At 39.8% G+C, this 19,299-nt stretch overlaps 2 protein-coding genes across 2 annotated transcripts in view; one reads left to right on the top strand and one right to left on the bottom strand.

Annotated features, from left to right (window-relative positions):
• Positions 1-396: 396 nt before the first annotated feature.
• On the bottom strand, positions 397-2,742 carry mnx1 (motor neuron and pancreas homeobox 1; the record flags this gene model as incomplete). The annotated part of the gene is made up of 3 exons (XM_084326630.1): positions 397-684; positions 1,277-1,437; positions 2,250-2,742. The coding sequence occupies 3 exons, from the start codon at positions 2,740-2,742 to the stop codon at positions 397-399; spliced, it is 942 nt and encodes a 313-aa protein (XP_084182756.1).
• A 5,899-nt stretch (positions 2,743-8,641) lies between these two features.
• The window catches only part of ube3c (ubiquitin protein ligase E3C), a gene marked incomplete at its 3' end in the record, with an annotated part of 124,468 nt that continues 113,810 nt past the window's right edge, over positions 8,642-19,299 (top strand). Inside the window, exons 1-7 of the mRNA XM_084325633.1 lie at positions 8,642-8,763; positions 9,540-9,665; positions 10,297-10,350; positions 11,546-11,620; positions 12,133-12,279; positions 12,419-12,534; positions 16,345-16,502. Coding sequence (XP_084181759.1) covers positions 9,600-9,665; positions 10,297-10,350; positions 11,546-11,620; positions 12,133-12,279; positions 12,419-12,534; positions 16,345-16,502 — 616 coding nt within the window. The 5' untranslated portion in view covers positions 8,642-8,763; positions 9,540-9,599. The remainder of the gene's footprint in view (positions 8,764-9,539; positions 9,666-10,296; positions 10,351-11,545; positions 11,621-12,132; positions 12,280-12,418; positions 12,535-16,344; positions 16,503-19,299) is intronic.

Genomic DNA, 19,299 nt, shown 5'->3' with positions numbered 1-19,299 from the left:
TTTATAACGGGCTGTATTGGTCTTAAAGATTACTGATGACACACTACTCATCACAGTGGAGAACGACTGCAGTGTCCTGACTCCTGACTGAGCCAGGAGCATTTGCACATAAACCATGCAATGTCACAGATATACCGTCGAGTAATGCTCGATACGTGTGCATTATAAACGTCTATAACATCCGGCCTTATTGCTTGTTTATGCCACCAGGATCTCACAGCCGCGGGCCCAGATCTATGCATGACCTATATATAACTTTTATATTTGTATTACCAAAAAAATGCTCATTGATTCCAGGTAGGTGATTACATGCAGCTGCAACATTTAGTGAAAATTCCCACAGTCACCTTTTAAAGGAGAAACGCACCCTTGCCCCCCTCCTTGCCCCTCTTCGTCTCAAGGTTGTGGACTTATATCACTGGTGTGATTTCTCTCGTCGTCCGAGGAGCAGTCTGACGAGTTGTACAGGAAGTTTTCACCCTCGTCATCGTCACTGTCCCTGCAGTCTCGTATCCTGCCACTTTTTGAGTCCGTCTTGCTGTGATAATCCTTGTGTTCCTGTCCATCAGATTTATCTTGGCCGTTCTTATTGTTTTTCTGCTTCTCCGCCTCCTGTGCGGCCTGCTCCTTGGCCTTCTTGCTCCTCTTCCACTTCATACGTCTGTTCTGGAACCAGATTTTAACCTGAAAACGAGAAGCGGACGGTTTTGGTTAATATCACCATCATCATGTTTGTATTATAAACGAGGGGGCTATAGCGGGTGACGCGCAATGCGCAAAGGCCGTGCGTAAAAGTGTCGCTATAGGTTTCAACCGCAAAGCAATTACTCAAACAGTCACGGTCACAGTTGTATCAAGCGGGCATAGCATACATCCGTTATATATCTCAAGTCAATATGAATGCTTAATTGTATACAGTGCTTGTAATTCATGTGCTTTGTTTTTATTTCTATTATTTTAATTAATTTTCTTCTTAAAATACGTTATACTATACTATATATGTATAAGTGTATACGCTACATGCGTGTGTGCGTCATTCACCTGTTGTGGGTGCTTGCAACAGTATGTATGGATATACCAATTATTCGCTTGTTCTATTATCCATCCATCTATAGCAACACCCTGATATCACCCACCCTTTTATGTTTTTTTTTATTGTGGATATATTGTGATGTTACTTGTTGATATGTGAAGCCCATCGAGGCAACTCGTTGTGATTTTGGACTATACAAATACATTTGACTTGACTTGACTATGCAAACTGAAACTTAATTACCTGAGTTTCCGTCAACATCAGGGATGTCGCCACTTCAAAGCGCTTCGGTCGTGACAGATACTTGTTCAGTTTGAACTGATGCTCCAACTCCAGAAGTTGTTGACTTGTAAATGCAGTTCTCGGTCTTCTACACTTCCCAAGTAAGTTGGACTGCGCCTGGGCTGAAAAACAAAACACAATATCAACAACTTAGGCCTTGCAAGTAGATGTAAATGGTTCCCGCTGAGGAGGAGTGTTGGCTATAATATGTTTGGATCGAGGCCGGATTGTGTATCCGATATGCACCCTGAGAAGTGCATTTGGGAAACAGGACATGTCGTTAATTAGAAATTATAACTTTTTTCCAGTTTGCTTTATGTGGGGAGATTGACGCCTTTTGGCCAACCGAAGGTCTGAATTACACGCATCCTCGATTAAGCTCCAATTGAATAAACATTTAATACAATACAGTATAGGGCTTGTACCAATATTTCGCATGGCGTAATGCCAAAGCATGGCGCCTGCACAAAAATGTAGCCCATACGAACATATATTCAGAGAGAAGCTATATTTGTCACTTCAATTTGAACAAATCTGTAAAGACGAACGGAGACAACACGGCAGTATCTGGTGAGCAAACAGAGTGTCGACTGTGGGTTTCACACTCTGCCGTCACTTTCCCCACTGTCCATTATCTGTCCATTTGAGCTCCTCTCAGAAAAAACATTGCTCTCAATGAGAGCTTTTTCATATACAGCTAAATAAGAGACGGAATAATCGGCAAACGTCAATGAAATCACCACTGCGGGTCTTTTGGTCATATTGGCTTTGAGTTTAGCTCGAAGTCAAATAATAGCATATAGGCTAATAATAACAATAGGCTACGGTATAGTGGTAGGCTGGTAGTAATAATGCCACTAATAATCGTTATTATAAGCATCATAATAATACAACAATGTAATCCAACTCTGTAAACACAAGCAAAACAACTCACAATTAAAATCTGACATTTTGGGCATCATCATTCCAGCGGTGGAGACTCGCAGCCAGTGGTCGAGCTGAAAGGTGCTCGCCGTCAGCTTGATGGAGTCGCTGGGGTGGTGGTGGTGGTGGTGATGGGACCCGTGTGGATAGTAGGACAGGGCCGGGTGTTGGCCGAGGGCGGCCGCGGAGTAGGTGTACATGGGGTGGCCATAGAGAGCCTGCGGGGGGATCCCGGCGCTCTGCGGGTGTAATCCCATCACGCTGTGCGGACTATTCAAGAAACCGGGTTTAGGGATCAAGCCACACGAGGGAATCCGTGGCGGGGACGGCGTCTCGGTGCGCAAAGAGTCGGCACTGGCGTTCAGCTCCGAGGCCGTTAGACTTCCGGACGATGAGAGCGACGAGGAGGACAGAGAAGTGACGAGGGCGAGCGGAGAGGTCTGCACCTTCGGGGGATCAACTGCAAGAAGCGCGTCTATGCGAAAGTTTTTGGATTTCTCCATTTGTGCCGTGTGTCCTCGTCTCACTGCCGCTTCTATAGACCGTGTGGGAGTGTTGTTGCCTTTCCACCTCTCAGAAGTTATGATCTCAGCAGAAGTGTGAGCTGGGGAGCTGGATGTGACACTTAATCCCTATTCGATGAAGCCTATTGGTGCACCCGTCTGGCAGGGGGCTGTCCCAGCAGGACGGGACGTGTTTCGGAGGTTAGCAGGAGCACGTTGTTGGCGCACTGCTCGTTATAACGACCTGATATAGAGCTGCTGCTGCGTATCGTGGCGAGGCTCGGTACAACCCGTTGCGTTTGGTTACATTTCAAGGATAATAATAAAAAGATATAACATCAAATGTAAATATTATAGTGAACTTAAAAGTGCACGATGATTTGCAGGTTTAAATTGACAACATGTTTAACGGTATGCACTTACAAAGAGATAATTGTCATGTTATGAGCCCCACGATGCAAACCATGCATGCTTATAGGGCCACGTACAAGACTATTAGCGTTAGTTATAATTTTTTTTATACATAATAATAATTATTATTATTATATATTATAGGCTACCTGCATGGAGATAGGCCTGCATGCATTTTAAGAAGGTCATATAATCCTACAATGCTATTAGCTTTAGTTATTCATTTAAATGTCCATATAATAATAATAATACAGATGATGGGCCCAATTGAAACTATAGCCAGTTTAAGAAAACGAGGAAAGGTCTCTATGCCCCGCCCTGCTGCATCTTGTCAGGCCAACAGGGAAATGTAACTGAAAGCCCGCCTGTCATTTCTAACCTGCAGTGGGACAAGTCCAAAGGAAGCCTATTTAGTTTGAGACTGATAGGACTCCGGTGTGTAGCTATATTTCAAAACGGTCTCATCTTTATTCATCCAATGACTGAACCTCATTAGCCTAAAACTATTTTAGAACCGCTTGGGTCTAAATTAAAACATCGCTTATAAAACACACAATGAATGTTTCAAGTTTGATATTGAAAATAAGTAAATTGCCCCCAATGCCTGTTGTTTGTTCTTTTTATATAATGTAAACAATTATAATAATATAATAATAAATAAAATACAAAATGTCTCTGTCCGTTTTCAAAATAAGACAACTGTCACATTCAACAACCGTATAACGCGAATTCTGTAATTGAAAGCAGAGAGTGTGATGAAGAAAAAGATGTAATAGGCCTGACTCGGGGTGGGCCTCGGTCTAATAAGCCACTTAAAGTTAATGGAGGAAGAGGTCAAAATGAGAATTATTGACACCCTGTTGCCCTTAACCTGTCTCCCAATAAAGCTGATTAGTTTTCGTCAATTCATCAGCTAACCGAGCTCGTGGGACCTGCAGGGACGTTTATTTGCTCGGGGGAAATCAACAAGTCTGGGTGGTTTGAAGTAAAGGATCGCCGTTTAATTGGGATCCTTGATGATCATAGCCAATTAGGGAATGCTATAGCTCAGAGATTGATGTGCGCGCGTTGTGGGATGTGGGCACGCGTCGCCTATACTTGTGGCCAAAACGAACACGGCGGCTATTTTGCTATGTTATTACAATGCGACGACAGGCGGGGCTAAACGAGCGCACCTTATTCATAGACGTTGTTTTAGCCTGAAAAAGAGAAAACATCTATAGAGAAAAGAAAATGTTTTTTCCCCCCCTGTAGGCCCATTCATCTGTTTTTCTGCATTATGAAAACACTTAGATATTGGCCCCCGGGGGCTTTCGCGTCTTTGATAGTGCACGCCACACGCTTTGAGCTGTGCTTTGTCCCCTCTACTGGTTTCATTTCATTAAGGGGCTGCATGAATATTTCTATTAAAGCACCAGTGAAATATGGAGCCATTTAGTATTGGCCTGCACCAATCACCTAGATTTATGGCCGCCTTTCATCACATAGACGAGAGAAAATTAATAAGACCCCTTAGATGGAAACGGACCCTAAAACCCCGGTCTTTCCTGAAAGCTGTTAATTTGCTCCGTAATTACTTTCACAATTAACTAAAATACAAATCAAAGTGACAAATCGGAATAGTTTATATATTAATTACCCCCGGCAAATGTGTTCATTATGAAAAGGCAATTTAAAGGGACCTGCGGTGTCTCTTTTATTGCAATAAATAGATTCAATTAAATTGGCACACATGACCGATGCCATGAAATGTATAGGACTGCTTCTAAAAACATTTGTGGCTCATAATCATTTCTTGAGTTTAATTAGTTGGGCAAGCCATCTCGTGGGCTGCCTGTCAGGGGAAGAAAAAAAATACCTTGATATCATATCAGAGATCAAATTCCAGCCGTGCGGCCACGACTTGCTGTGACTGTTGAGAATAATTTATCTGAGAGACACATCACATCTATGTCCCTGCGTAGATTCAATATATCCGCTTAATTTGTCGGAATGGAATGTGTGTCATTTGCCAATTATTGGGCCGCATGCTGGTGAGCAGGCCACTGATGTCATGCAGGATAGTATTGGTTATTGGTGTTTGGTCAGTTTATACCTTGTTTCTTCTTCTTCTTCTGGGTAGCTTAGGAGCCAGAAAATAGGTCATATATGTTCGTAAATAAATAAATAATTACGTTGTTCCAACTTTAAAAGTTCAAGCATGGCTAGTTGAAATATGACATTTGGTGATCGTTTTAAGCATTCTGGGGCCAACGTGTTATCTAAGGCCATGGTTACACTTACAACGTAAGCGACTCAAAATCTAGGCTGAAGCCTGCATAACATATCCAACCATGCACATAATTCTGATATGACTAATCTATTAGGCTGTTAATAGAATATGTTTCCCTTTCTTCGCCCATTCCAGTTACAGGCAGATTTTTCTGATATTGTGTAGAGAGTTATTATTTCACAGCCACTCTGTAATGTATAATGTACACACTGACATATAGACAACCACACAAATATTGTTCTGAAAATGTAAAATTCAGTATAGTTATTGTTGTTGTTGTTTTAATAAAAATACATAATAATGATAATTATTATTATCATGATTGTTATTATTATTAGTTGTATTATTATCATTATTATTATTATTATTATTATTATTATGATCATCATCATCTTTTTCATCATTATCATTATACACATTCGATGTTACACGTATTTTCTGTTTCAAATTAATATTTGATTATATATTATATTAATAATTTGAATGTGTATGCAATACACAGCATGTGGATTAGATCGAACAGTCAGTTAAATACCTGTCTGGGAAAATAAAGGTAATGTCAAAAGTGTGTCAAACACACACACATTACACACACACACACGCACACGCACACACACACACACACACACACACACACACACACACACACACACACACACACACACACAAATGATGGAAAATGGAAGGAAACTATATTGATGGCATCTTTTTCTTTTCCTAAAGCAGTTACACTCCTGGTTCTGATGGCTCATTTGATCTCATCTCAGCCTCTTTTTAAGAGAGAGAAAATGCCCTTAATGCACTCCAATCTCTTGGTTCATTAGCAAACTGATGACAAATTTCTTCATCCATCAATGAGACCTGTTCCTTGTTATTTCTGACAGTCCAACCCAATTTTGTATTCAGTAAGGGGATATGTATATAGCAGATTTAGACACTACATTATATTGATCTACTCTTAAAAAAATGAAATGAAAAATGAAAAAAATACTTGATGGATTTGGTGATATGAAATACCAGTGGTTTTAAAGGGGAACTATTTTACTATTTCTTTCACTATTTGGGCACTTTTACACAATTCATGTGAGTCTATGGAACACCTCTGTAATATATATATTTTTTTTTATTCATTGTTTTGTATTTCTAATCAAGTCCTCAAAAACAGCATTTTTCTACCTCAAGATCTCAAGCTGTTTTGAGCCTGGGCTCCTAAACCACTGCGCAGCGTCGTCTTCGCCTGAACATTAACATGCAGCGGTGTCTTTATGACATCACATATAGGCACATTTTCAAATGACTCAGTTCAGTGAGGGTGAATATTGTGAGAGGAGAATTGGAAGAATGCGCCAATATGAGAATTTTGAGACATAGATCATATTAATATAAGTTCACATAGCTAGGAAACAATGCTAAACACTCAAAAAGGCCATTTATAAGATAGTTCCCCTTTAACACTGATATAAACTCCAGATTGTTTTTGTGCCACAACTGTTATAGCCTTCAAGACTGGAACTGACGTGAAATGTGCATAATATAGGAGTTTATGAAAATAATTCCCCCTCAGGCCTGACTGTAAATCTTATGGGAATATCTCATATAACGTTAGGACATATAAATAATAGTAAGGCCAATATGAAGTCATTGGCTGTTTATATCCTATTTTGATTAGTCTCATCAAAGTTTGTACCTTTATAGGTCGATAGGCCTATAATTACAGTGAAGATATGGCACATTGAAGGAAAGGACCTCTCTAGAAATCACAATGTGCAAATTATGCCGAGTAATTTGGGGAGGGGGGGGATTTTTGTTCGAGACAATCATTAGTGACTCAGTACAGAAGTCACTAGATTATTAAATTTAAAATTCCAAGGGTAATTTGTGGGGCTATAGCTCCCCTCCCATGATTTGCAATATGATCACTATACAGAGTAATCAGTCAAAACATACATTGTCCCTGAATGGATCTCAAAGTGCTTCCAAAGCCAAAGCCAAATCCACATGCACACACACACACACACACACACTCACACTCACACACACACACACACACACACACACACACACACACACACACACACACACACACACACACACACACACACACACACACACACACACACACACACACACACAAAATCTGGGCCTCATCAATCCATCAAGCGTATTATATTTATATAGCACAGAGTTGCAATGAAATGTGCTTTACTTTACAAACACTACAAGTAGGTATTCAAAAGAAGTAACAAGATATATAATAATAAATAACGTTTATAATATACAAAATTAAAAGAGGGAAATAAAAAGATGGGGGAGGCAAAATAAAATCACTTCCCAAGTCTGAGTCTACTGCATGTCTTAGGTCTACAATTAAACAATGTGTGCTGGCTGTTCGGGTAGACTGTTCCAGAGCTTTGGGCCATATAGGCTATAGGCTTCAGGCTGCCTCACAAGGCTATGTATTTCTGTACTTGTTGGAACGACTAAAAGTATTGAGCTAAAGGAGTGGAGGGCTCCTAATACAGTCCCCTCCCAATCATATGTATATACTCTGTCAGGATCTATGGGTAACAGTACTGTATATTTGAATACCGTTTATGTCACAAATGTATCAGTACTAAATACCTATATGTCCCTATGCCATAAATGTCATGTATGTTGTGTATGTCATAAATGTCTATATGAATTGAAAATGGGGGACCCTGATGGAAACAAGACAAACGTCTTTTTCAGGTCTGCATCCCCTTAACTGTGTTATGTATTGAGCCGTACTGTATTGTACCCATTCTGCAATCTGTTAAATAAAGTTTTCATTCATTCATTCATTCATTCATTCTGATATATGCCTAATTCAAGGTCAAGGTTGTGTAAGGTCTTAAAAACATGGCAAAATAATCTTAAACTCGTTTCTAAAGCTGATAGGAAGGCAGCCAACGCAGGGATTTAACACTTGGGGTGATGGGCTTTCTTTGTCAAGGTATAAGGTTAGCAGTGTATATTCAGCAGTGTATTCTCCTGTACTGGAGATGTCTTTTGGGGTACACTCACAGAAGTAATCTCACTGTAATATTGACAGAGTCAGACCCTTCCTTCCTCGAGGAGCTGACGGCGAAGCTTCGATGCACCTGCTTCTTATGACCGACGTCGCACGCATTCTGTTGGCATTCTGTCCAATCAACGTCCTCCTGACGCAGCAGCAGGAAGCGGAAGTAGGCAGCTAGCGGCTCTCTGTTGTGTTGATTTTCTAGAAAGAGGAAGAAAAGAAGACCAGACATTTCTGTATAATTGCCTCTCAAATAGTTATTTGCACTTGCCTGTGCTACATAATTCACTATCCAAAGGTAAAACGCGTTACGGTTAATTTGTCACCGAGTCTCAAATGTGTATTTTCCGATTAGAGAAATGTCAAAGAGGACAAGCGGGTTAGAAAGAAGCACCCCCTGTAAAGTTAGCATATCAACGCTAGCTGCCTCTCTCGCTAGCCGGCTACAATGCTAACGCCGACAGATTCACGTTTCTTAAACGAATAAGTTGTTGACAACACACTGTTGACAAATCGTTTGTGGTTTGGAATCTCTGTTTGTGGTCAAGACTGGTCTTGTGTGACAGCGGCTTTGAGAGTATGACAGCTGCTGAGTCATTAGCTAGCTAACTACCTAGTCTTAGCTAGCGAACTATTGTTGCTAGCGAGCTATGTTGCTAACTAAACGCACTGCAGCTGTCAGCTAACGTTGGCTGTTTTCTTTCGTTCCATAACGTTAACGCTGTACGGCGAAGTGAAAACGGTTAACGTTAATGGCTCGTTGGATATGATAGCGTTTTAGCTAGCCGGTTGACATACAGCCTAGACTAGACTGCTTTGCCAAATCGAGCAGCATCTTCTCTCCAACTCTTCATCAGACCATTCCTAATGATTCCAGGGTTGAGTGATGGTCACGATCTAAACGACCATGCTGGGCTTAGTATTTGACGTTAACGTAATTCTAACATCATTTGTAAACATCCTGGGGTGATGACAATGGAAGAACAACCATAGTTGTTGTGCTTATAAGCATACTAGTAGGTATTATCATATAGTCATTATATACAAGTCAGATAACGCTACTTTCTGTTTCAGATAACACTGGCAACTTTTGAATAAAGTGGTGGCCCAATCATCAATGGGAAAAGTCTAAACATGTTCAGCTTTGAGGGAGTTTTCAAAACAAGACCCAATGTGTCACTTGGAGGAGCAAGCAAAAAGGTAATTTACAGTTTGTTTTGGTCAGCTGCTGACACACGATAGGCACATGGTGGTATACAGTCTGAGATAAATAACTTCATTACTTTCCTAATAGAAAAATTTCCCAGATCTTGTCATATTATCCCGATTGTAACATTGTATAATGAATTGAAATGGTTCATTTGCATGGCTCACTTCATACCCATTTGTATGATGGCATGTACAATAATGCTGTATGTACCGAATATAAATATTTATTCTTCTCACCGTATATATCTATCCACACCTGTCTGTACTTACCTGCACATATTCTTTTACATATCTGTAGATACTATATCTGTACATATCTTACTCATACTAGTTATGCTGCTAGAGCTACTACCATACTGTCTTTATACCTGTATCACTCTACATATTAATACTACAATTCTGTACATCTGATTAGCACTACACTCAGTAGTAGTAATTTATATATTTTGTACCCAGTTTAATCAACTGAACATTGTATATTGCTGTTGCACTAATACTGTTACATTTGCACTCTGGTTGGATGCCAAACTTCTTTTCGTGTTACTGTACTTGTGCTGTATAATGACAATACATTTTAATCTAATCTAATTTGCATGCAAACTCGTCTTGTGTCGCCGTTCAGGAGGAAAAAGCATCTTTGCTGCACCGCACTCAAGAGGAAAGAAGAAAAAGAGAGGTATGAGGTCAACGCCGTGCTTTCTGTTCAGAATGTATGAGGAAGGGAAAGATCCTTGGCCTTCATGTTCATTCCTAGAACGAGTTAGTTATTGATGTTGTTGATGATGGTAGCGCAGGATGTACACACACATACACACTCGTACATACACAAGTCGGGTACTCTTAACAACACTAGTGCCAACATACTAACGTTCATACTGTCTTCTACTATGATGCACTTTGCTACTAAGGAATCTACCTTGCCTATATTACTACCTACTATGCTAATAGTCTGTACTACGCACTAAGTACTGTAGCACTCAAGTTCGACACTGTTTGACGAACAATCTTACTTACCGTTAGCTGCCAGAGATGCACCCTTCCTGCTGACTTGTTGTACAGAACTTGTAAGTCGCTTTGGATAAAAGCGTCAGCTAAATTACTAAATGTAAACGGCTGTCACATGAGTTCAGGTGCACAAAGGTTTGATCATGTGCACAAGAGGATTGATCATGTGCACAAGAGGATTGGCAGCCGGTGCCCCGAATCACATTCCAATGGGTTGCAAATCGTGGGACCACCATGGGGTTCATGCACTGTCCACGCATTTGATGACAATATCCCACCTGTTTGTCAACCATGGTTCAATAAAGTTCCCTTTGTGTGACGGCCCCCCTGCTAAAGCTGCCTTATTCCCTCCATCTGAATAGATACTTATGTAGTAGGCTTATGCAATGTGAACGAAATAGCAAGAATAGCAGTCATATCTTAATTGCCTTGATAAGATTCATTGCATTGGTCACACAATCATAGGGACTTTTTCACTGGGGTTGTTTGTCCCCCCAGGCAGTCAGACACATGAACAAATAACACAGCAGCCAGCCGCCGGCCTGTGACTGAGGCTAGTTTATCCCTGCTACTGATTTGCACACAATACTCACTTGCACACATGCCACAGATTTGCACATACTACACTTGCACTGTAAATTGTCGTTATTTTTGTAGTTTTCTTTGTTATTGTACACTGCTAATCTCTAATATGCTGCTAATGTTTTAAGTGTTATTGATTCATTTTTGTACTACTTTGTGTCGTGGCTGCTGCTGCTACGCAGGGAGCCAAGAAATAAATTATTTCACTATTCTGTAAAACGAGAGGGACGTGACGATATAAACTTGAGACTTCGTCATTTAGTGTATCCTGTGACATTCCTCAGGATGAGCGGAGAAGGCTGAAAAACGCCATCATCATTCAGTCCTACATACGTGGCTATCGGGACCGAAAACAGCAGGTAAGTCTGCAAGCCTTTTTTAAACTTAAACGAACACGCCATGGGAAATGCATCTACCGTCTTCTACAGAGTCAGGCAAGAAGATGGATACCAATCTCCCCTCTCTGCGTTCAGAAAGCTAGCATAGCATAGCGCAAATTAATGGAAGTGGATACGGACCACTAGCCTAGCTTAAAACTCAGGGAAATGTGTCTTTGGCCAACAGCTAGGCTAGTGGTTCCGTATCCGTGATTGGTATCTATCTTCTTGTCTGACTCTGGAGAATGCGGAATGTCAGCGTGTTCCTTTTTAAAGTTAAAGTAAAGTAAAGGCCTCATTTGGATGATCACAGGTCATCTTATCTGTCTTTGTGTTCTCTTTTTCCACTCATTCCCCTCTTTGGTCAAATATTATTTGCCTATTCTGTTTACTTCGTTTAATTGCACATTTATATCATACGGCGGTTATGATTGCATTGTCAACAGTCAAACGGCTCAACCAAAATATTTGCCGTCTGGCGTATTGCTTCCTAGTACGCCATCCAGAGGGCCACGTTTGACGAGTGTGTTGGCCAAGCACAGTCGGGCGGAGCACAGCATGTCTCTGACGGAGCCAGTCTAAGCCTCCTGTCGAGACGACTCATATTTTTCTACAGACAGAGTGTGGATGCTCATAGATTGGTGAGAAAGCGCGTTGTGATTAAATGTTTTTATTATTATTATTTTTTAATGTATTGATTTACAACATGCGTTATTTCCCAGTGTTTTTGCTGTAGATGGTGCTATATGTCACGGATTGTTTCCATTCGTGTGTCTGTAGATATGGATGTGTCAGAACCTGGTGAAACACAACGGTCAGTTTGTGAAGCTGTTGGCGGGTCCAGAGAGGCACATGTGTGTGTTTCAGATCAAGAGGATGCTGGGTTTTTGCTGCAGGTACGGTATCAGGACATTCCCTAGTATGGATGGATGGATGGCGTGTGGAAGGATGTATTGATCAGGGTATCTGCGGGGTATTAAAAAGTCTTATTAAAATGATTAAATATACTTTAACTCATTGACTGCCTCGCAATGCATCGATCCTAAGGTCGAATCGCATCACATCGAATCGAATTGTGGTCAAATGAATATTGATACGTTGCCTGAAGAATCGTAATAGAATCGTTGTGGGGTCAAATATTTACACTAGGGATGTCCGATATTACCGGCCTACCGATATTATCGGCAGATATTGGCATTAAAATCGGAAAATATCGGTATCGGTTTTTAATTTTTTTTTCTACATTTCTATAATATTCTACTAGCATTAACGTTACTAGTACAAACAACCAATAGCGAGTTATATTGATCACGCTATGTACACTAGCCAAATGCTAATGGTAAAACGCAATCACATAAGCTAACAAATCAGCGATCTTTTTGTGAGAGTAAACTCTCCGCTCGGTGGTAAATTGTGTTGATGTTGGTTTTGTTTCATCAATAAATGATAGCGTTAGTTAGCTAGCGTGGTATCAGCTGGCCGTGACGTGTAGCTAGCTAGCTTGCTAGCTGGCATGATGCGCGCAGTGCTTTGCCCCAGAGTGTAACCACGGGTCTGAGAAGAGGACCTAAAATGGTTCACGACAGTAGACATTGCTAACGTCTAGTACGTTTAGCTAGGTAACGTTAGCTAGCTAGCTTGGTATCAGCTGGCCGTGACGTGGATTAGGCGACAGCACTGAACAACAGGCGTTCTACTGCCTACTAGTAAGTGTAGTTCTTTTTTTACGACAAATTAAAAACCTTATAACTACTTTTATTTCAACCAAAAATGCTTTAGCAATAGCAGATAATCCATTTTCCCAATGATTAATCCCTATACGGGTGGAACAACCAGTGACGTCAGACTACACCTCCCTATCCATAGATGTATGATTTGGCCATAATAAGGTCAAGTTCAAGGTCAAATATGAATTTATAATTAAAATTGATTATAATTTATTACTGTATCTACAAATCCTTCTGTTTAATCATCTTCCCTTTATTCATTTGCTTAGATCTTTTGGACACTATCTCAAGACGGCGCTGAATGAGCTCAGTGAGCGAGCTCGGTTCCAGCACAATTGTAACATGGTGTTATTCACCGGCACAGATGCAAAAATAAATCATAATATATATTCTCCTTTTTTTTCCATTACAATTTACTCAAGCCTAGTAACAGACACAATATTTCTGACACTGGGAATACATACCCCCAGGTCCCTAGATGTTCCTAGATACCAAGAACATGCAAATTCACCTTGTAGAAGTGGAGCAATCTTCCATTTACTTCGGCATGTACCTTTAGGCGAAATTTCTGAAAATAGGGCTACTGCTTAACAAGTTAAAAAGGTCTTAAAAAGTCTTAAATTGAACTTGTTGAAACCTGCAGATACCCTGGTATAGATATCAGGCATTAAAGCGGTTTGTCTTGAGACGGATTTCCGTCAATTTGATTATATTTATATAATATTTTGATGTATATTTATAAATTAAAATTGTTAATCTTTTTCCCCCTCCTTTTTCCGATTTTTTTTTTATTTTCTCCCATCCCACTGTTAGTCGTTATGCCAATTCCCAACCCCCTTCCTGGTTGTTGCGCACTTTCCCCTACTGTTGGTCCGAGAGGCCGGAGACTGTCCCATGCTTTCCTCCGACGCATGTGCAGCCAGCCGGCAGCCAGCCTGGCCGCGCAGATTCTCACTGGGAGAGTGTAACGTGTGGGAGGCCGCACTACCTCTCTCCAGATCCTACCCTCGCTGAGCAGGCGCCCCGACCGAACTGTAGGGGTCGCTGTCCACAACGCCCAGGACCCACCCGCCAGCTTTCCCCACCCCCTAATACTGCCAATTGTATTAGTGTGAACGGCCAGCCAAGCTGGTGACAACGCCGGGAGCTGGATTCGAACCCAGCGTCTCCAGCGTTTGACGAACGCAATAATCTCTGCTACGCCACCTGACCACCCTTTGATGTATATTTATATTTTTTTTTTTTTTTTTTTATATAAATATAAAGTTTGCCAATAGGGATGTATCAGTAGTATTGGCAGTGGTAGTAGTCGTAATAGTAATCCAGTCTATTTTTTTATTTTCTAAAAAATTCAACACAGGTAACCACTTTTGTTTAATTTCTTTGATGGCTCAAATGTATGCTCTAGTGTCTAGTCGATTTTGTCTTTTGAGCACAAAGTTCATCATAGATCTAGCCTCTTAATTTTGCTCTCAAAGTGCACCAGATTGATGCATTTAACTTTAAAACTTAAAAAAAAAGAAGTTACCTAGAGGGGCTGAGGTTCACCCACCACCACAGTCTCACTAAATCCTGTGGGAAACACTGAGGATTCAAATTATTTTACGCCTGTGGGTAGGGCGTTCCACATTGTTGTGGCATAATTGCGAAACGTGTTTAGTCCCTTGTTTGTATGATAACAAGCCTTTTAGTTCATGGTTCAAAGTAATGGGAAAAGGGTGCTAGCTCGCCATCAATCAGAAGCTAGCCACAAGACTTTCATTCACGCTCCCCAGCACACAGCCTCCCTGCCTGGCACAACAACCACAACAGTAGGGTCTATAGTCAGTCAGGACAGTAGCTCTACAAGTAGGCTCCCTTAAAACGGTAACGCTATTAAAAAAAAAAGGTGGAGGTTAAAATAAGAATATGACATGGCCTGAAAAAAAGTTCAGTCAGGAGATGTTTTTTTGCTTTAATCCCTGAGATATACGGTAGGGTTGTGTATTGGCAAGAATCTGGCCATACGATACATACCGGTATGTGGGTATGAAATGGTTACCAGTTTTAATGATAACCATGGTCTTAATTACCTGACGATTAGTATTATCATTCAAATTGTAATTATCATTTAAAACCACCCCTTGAAAAACTCACTGTCTAGACTCTAGAGTCTCCCAGACACAACGTGGGGTTGTTTTGCAATGAAAACGTGGCGGAACAGACAGAATTGTGTGAGTGAAAGAATAATAATAAATAATGTATCAAACTAATCATAATAATATTTATTGATGTAAACAAAAAGTGCATAGTGCTGCTAATGTGATTTGTGGTTTTCGATATACAACTTTGTGAATTGATTGCAGTACTTATTTTTTTTTATTACATTTGTTCTGCATATTTGAGCAATACTGTTACTATAATTGTGATATGACATTGGCATACTGTTACATCTCTAATATCACGATACAGGGGATGTTTGCAATACTATGAACACTGCAATATATTGACATTTCATATGGGAAATATTTGAGAAAAAACTTCAGTAAATAGAACACGCCTCAGTGCACACAGTCTGCATAGAAAGTTGACTTTTGGTTTTGTGCAATCTGAATGACCAGGTTAGCTTTTGTATTCATCAATAGGAAATACAAGTGCTTGCAGGATTCTTTAAGTAAACAAATGTAGAAAATAAACAAAAGTAAACATTCAGTAAATGTATCTTTATCTGCTACATGGTTGACATTGTATTATAATATTATGTATGGTCTTACTTTTAAGGCCTGAGAAAAAGTACAGTGAAACATATGATACGGGAAATCCCATATCGATATGTCATTGGGGGAAAGTATCATGCTATTATGCCGTATCGATATATTCCCATGGACTATATCCATGGGAATATACAGATGGAATGACAAACGGGACGGATGACAGGGTCTTTTGAAGAAACTACAGTTGTACTTGTAACATCCCTCTCCCTCTCTCTTTGTCTCCTAGACTCCTGCAGAAGTGCAGGGATGACGGTATGAATGTCTCCGTTCCCATGAGGATGCTAGAGATCTTTTCTTCGGAGAGAACCTATCTCCCTGTCCTTCTAGACGCTAACTGTGTAGCATCGTTAATTGAGCAGATTTTGCACTATATGGTACAGAAAGGTAAGATAGTTCAGACTCCCAGTGGATCTCATTCATCCATTTGTTTCTACATTGCACTCATATTTATATATACAGGGAGGAATTTGTATGTGTGCCGTTGCCTTGATTAATCAACATCATTTATCTCAAAATCTGAAGTCTAGACATGGCTGTGAGCGGCGAACAGTTATTGTTTTTGAAGGGAGTCTTGCCTTTTGGTAACCTGGTGGAACAGGGTCTGTTGATCTTTGTTGGCAAATCCCTGATAATGGCGTTAGTATTCTATGACTACTGGATATTTACATTTTCAAATGAATGAACCATAGTCTCGTGCTCCTGAAGCACTTGTGTTGTCAGTGAAGCGTTGTCCAACCCTCTGCACAGGAGGGTGACAAACAACTTGTGTTTTCAAATGTCTTTGAAATTGCGAGTGATGATAGCCACTATCCTCATTTCTCTTTTTTATGCAATATGTTATTGGGAGGAGCAATAGGTGGACAGAAATATACAGGTACAGCTTAATAAACAAAACAACATTTTTTATATATATATATATATTTATTTTGCCCCAACCCCCTCCCATCCCTATACCTGGGTTTGCTGATGCAAAAAAAAATAGGAATTATTATTATTGTTATAATAATAATAATAATAATAAAAAATAAAAACATTAATGACGGCAATATAAATCATAAAATGAATCAATGTACAAATAAAATAGTTTAGATGGCTTTACAGTACACTATTTACAAGTCATGCTTTATGATGTCATACATTTTAGCGATTGAGGAGAAATATGTCTCATATACTATGAGTTTAGTAGTCTACGCAGATACATAACATCCAAGTAAAATAATACATGATACAAATAATACACGATACAAGAGGGAAGAACTGGTAGTTGGTCAAAATAAGATGAGAGGAGGTGAAGTAAAACGTGTGGGTTGATTTGCGAATGGCAAATTAGATTTCATATAGATGAAGTCCTCTATCAGAGATCATGCTGAAGGGGGAGGAGGGGACCTCCTAAGAAGTAGTATCCGTCAGCGAGCCAGAAGAGAACTAAAAGCAACTATGTCAATAGCTGCCTCCATGTGAGGCTTTCAACAGAATCACAAAGTCCAAAAATGGCTGTCCCTAACTGAGCTGTGACCTCCACCCCTAACTGAGCTGTGACCTCCACCCCAATGATTCCAGATATTATTTAAATAATTTGACCTCCGACAGTTTATGGGTGAATATTTAATGATTCTCACAGTTGCTGGTTACATTTTCAGTTTGATTATGTATTTTTTGTTTTTTTTTAGGATATTTTTTGTTTTTTTTAGCATTTATTGCTTTTCATGGTCCGTAATGACCGACAGATGAGAGGATGAACGGGAGAAGAGGCGCGGAAGACATGCGACAAATGTCACCGGGAGCGGGAAGCGAACCCGGGACGGCCGCGTAGGTGTGCGATGCACTAATGTGGTGCGCCACGAGGGCGCCCCAGTTTGATTATGTTTTAGTCATTTAGTCAGACACTGACAAATGCAAACAGAATGAGCTAAAAATCTTTTATTTTTTATTTTTATTTTTTTTTACAAATGTGTCAATAAAGAAACATGCCATTCAGTCCTACAGCATAAAACGTAGAGTTCCAATTTTATGACTAGTTACATTACTAAGTACTGTAACTAATCAGTTAATTGCAACCATAATTAAATGGGCAAACTACACAGAGGTATAACATAGTTTTCAAATTGAAAATGTGAAGTCTCTATTGATAGTATTGTCATGATTTATTGCACAGTGTCGCAGCTCATTGGCCACGGTTGTCATTAATGAAAATCTCCTGCTATTCCATCACCTGTTTGATCACCTGTTTGCAACCAAGACGATTGCGATCAAATACTATGAATAGGTTCTCACCACATCTTTAAGAAATTCTGTGGTGTGTGAATGTTCTCGGAGATAAGTCATAGTGTATTTCTTCTCCTTGTTGAGACACGTAATATTATAACCTTGTTGAGGCAAAAAAAGTTATTGTCTCTAATCATGGATCATGGCTACTATGCAAATAACCTTTACGGTCCAATAAGATTTATTTTTAATGTCTAAACTTTTATGCTTTTCCAACTAGAAAATTATCTGATGGTTATAAATGGTATGGAAACATTGTAAAAATGTGCACCCATAAATCCTGTATTGAAAACTTCAATAAATGCCACAGTGCTTGCGTAAACCATTTTACAGGCAATTGTATCATGCTTGGCAATGGCAAATAAGATCTACTGTTGCTTATCATCTGTGCAATAGCACTTAAACATTGTAACGTTGGTAGTACTGATGTATTACTCATAATGTATTGATTTATCTTATGATATGAAAGAGCAGTTAATTAGTAACAGTAATCTGGAAAGCTAATTTTACTTAATGTGCCAAAACCAAATAAGATGATTATTATGATATATTATGTGATATAGGCTTTCCTCAGGCCCCCGGGAGCCTCAGGGATAAGGTCCATAGAAAAATCTATATCAAAACCTAAAATGACTAATACTATCCTAGTGTTATTATTATTATTATTATTATAGTCAAGCCATGTTATTCTTGAGAAGCAGACAAGAGCACTTGTTTCCACCTGAGGAATGAAACATATTTTACACACAAGACACACTCTGTAAAATGTGCAACAGACCTATCTCAAACCCTGCCATCTTTTCTTTATCCTCCAAACACAAGCATTGTCCGAGGAAAGCGTGATTGGAGGATCAAGAGGGCGGAGTTTGAGATGGGTCAATCGATACAGTGTGAACACAGATCCTACGTGTGTTAC

This window comes from Notolepis coatsorum (genome assembly GCF_963971535.1).
Source record: "Notolepis coatsorum genome assembly, chromosome: 12".
Classification (NCBI taxonomy): Eukaryota; Metazoa; Chordata; class Actinopteri; order Aulopiformes; family Paralepididae; genus Notolepis; species Notolepis coatsorum.
Note: the sequence above shows the minus strand (reverse complement) of the source record. Positions and strands in the feature narration are given on the sequence as shown.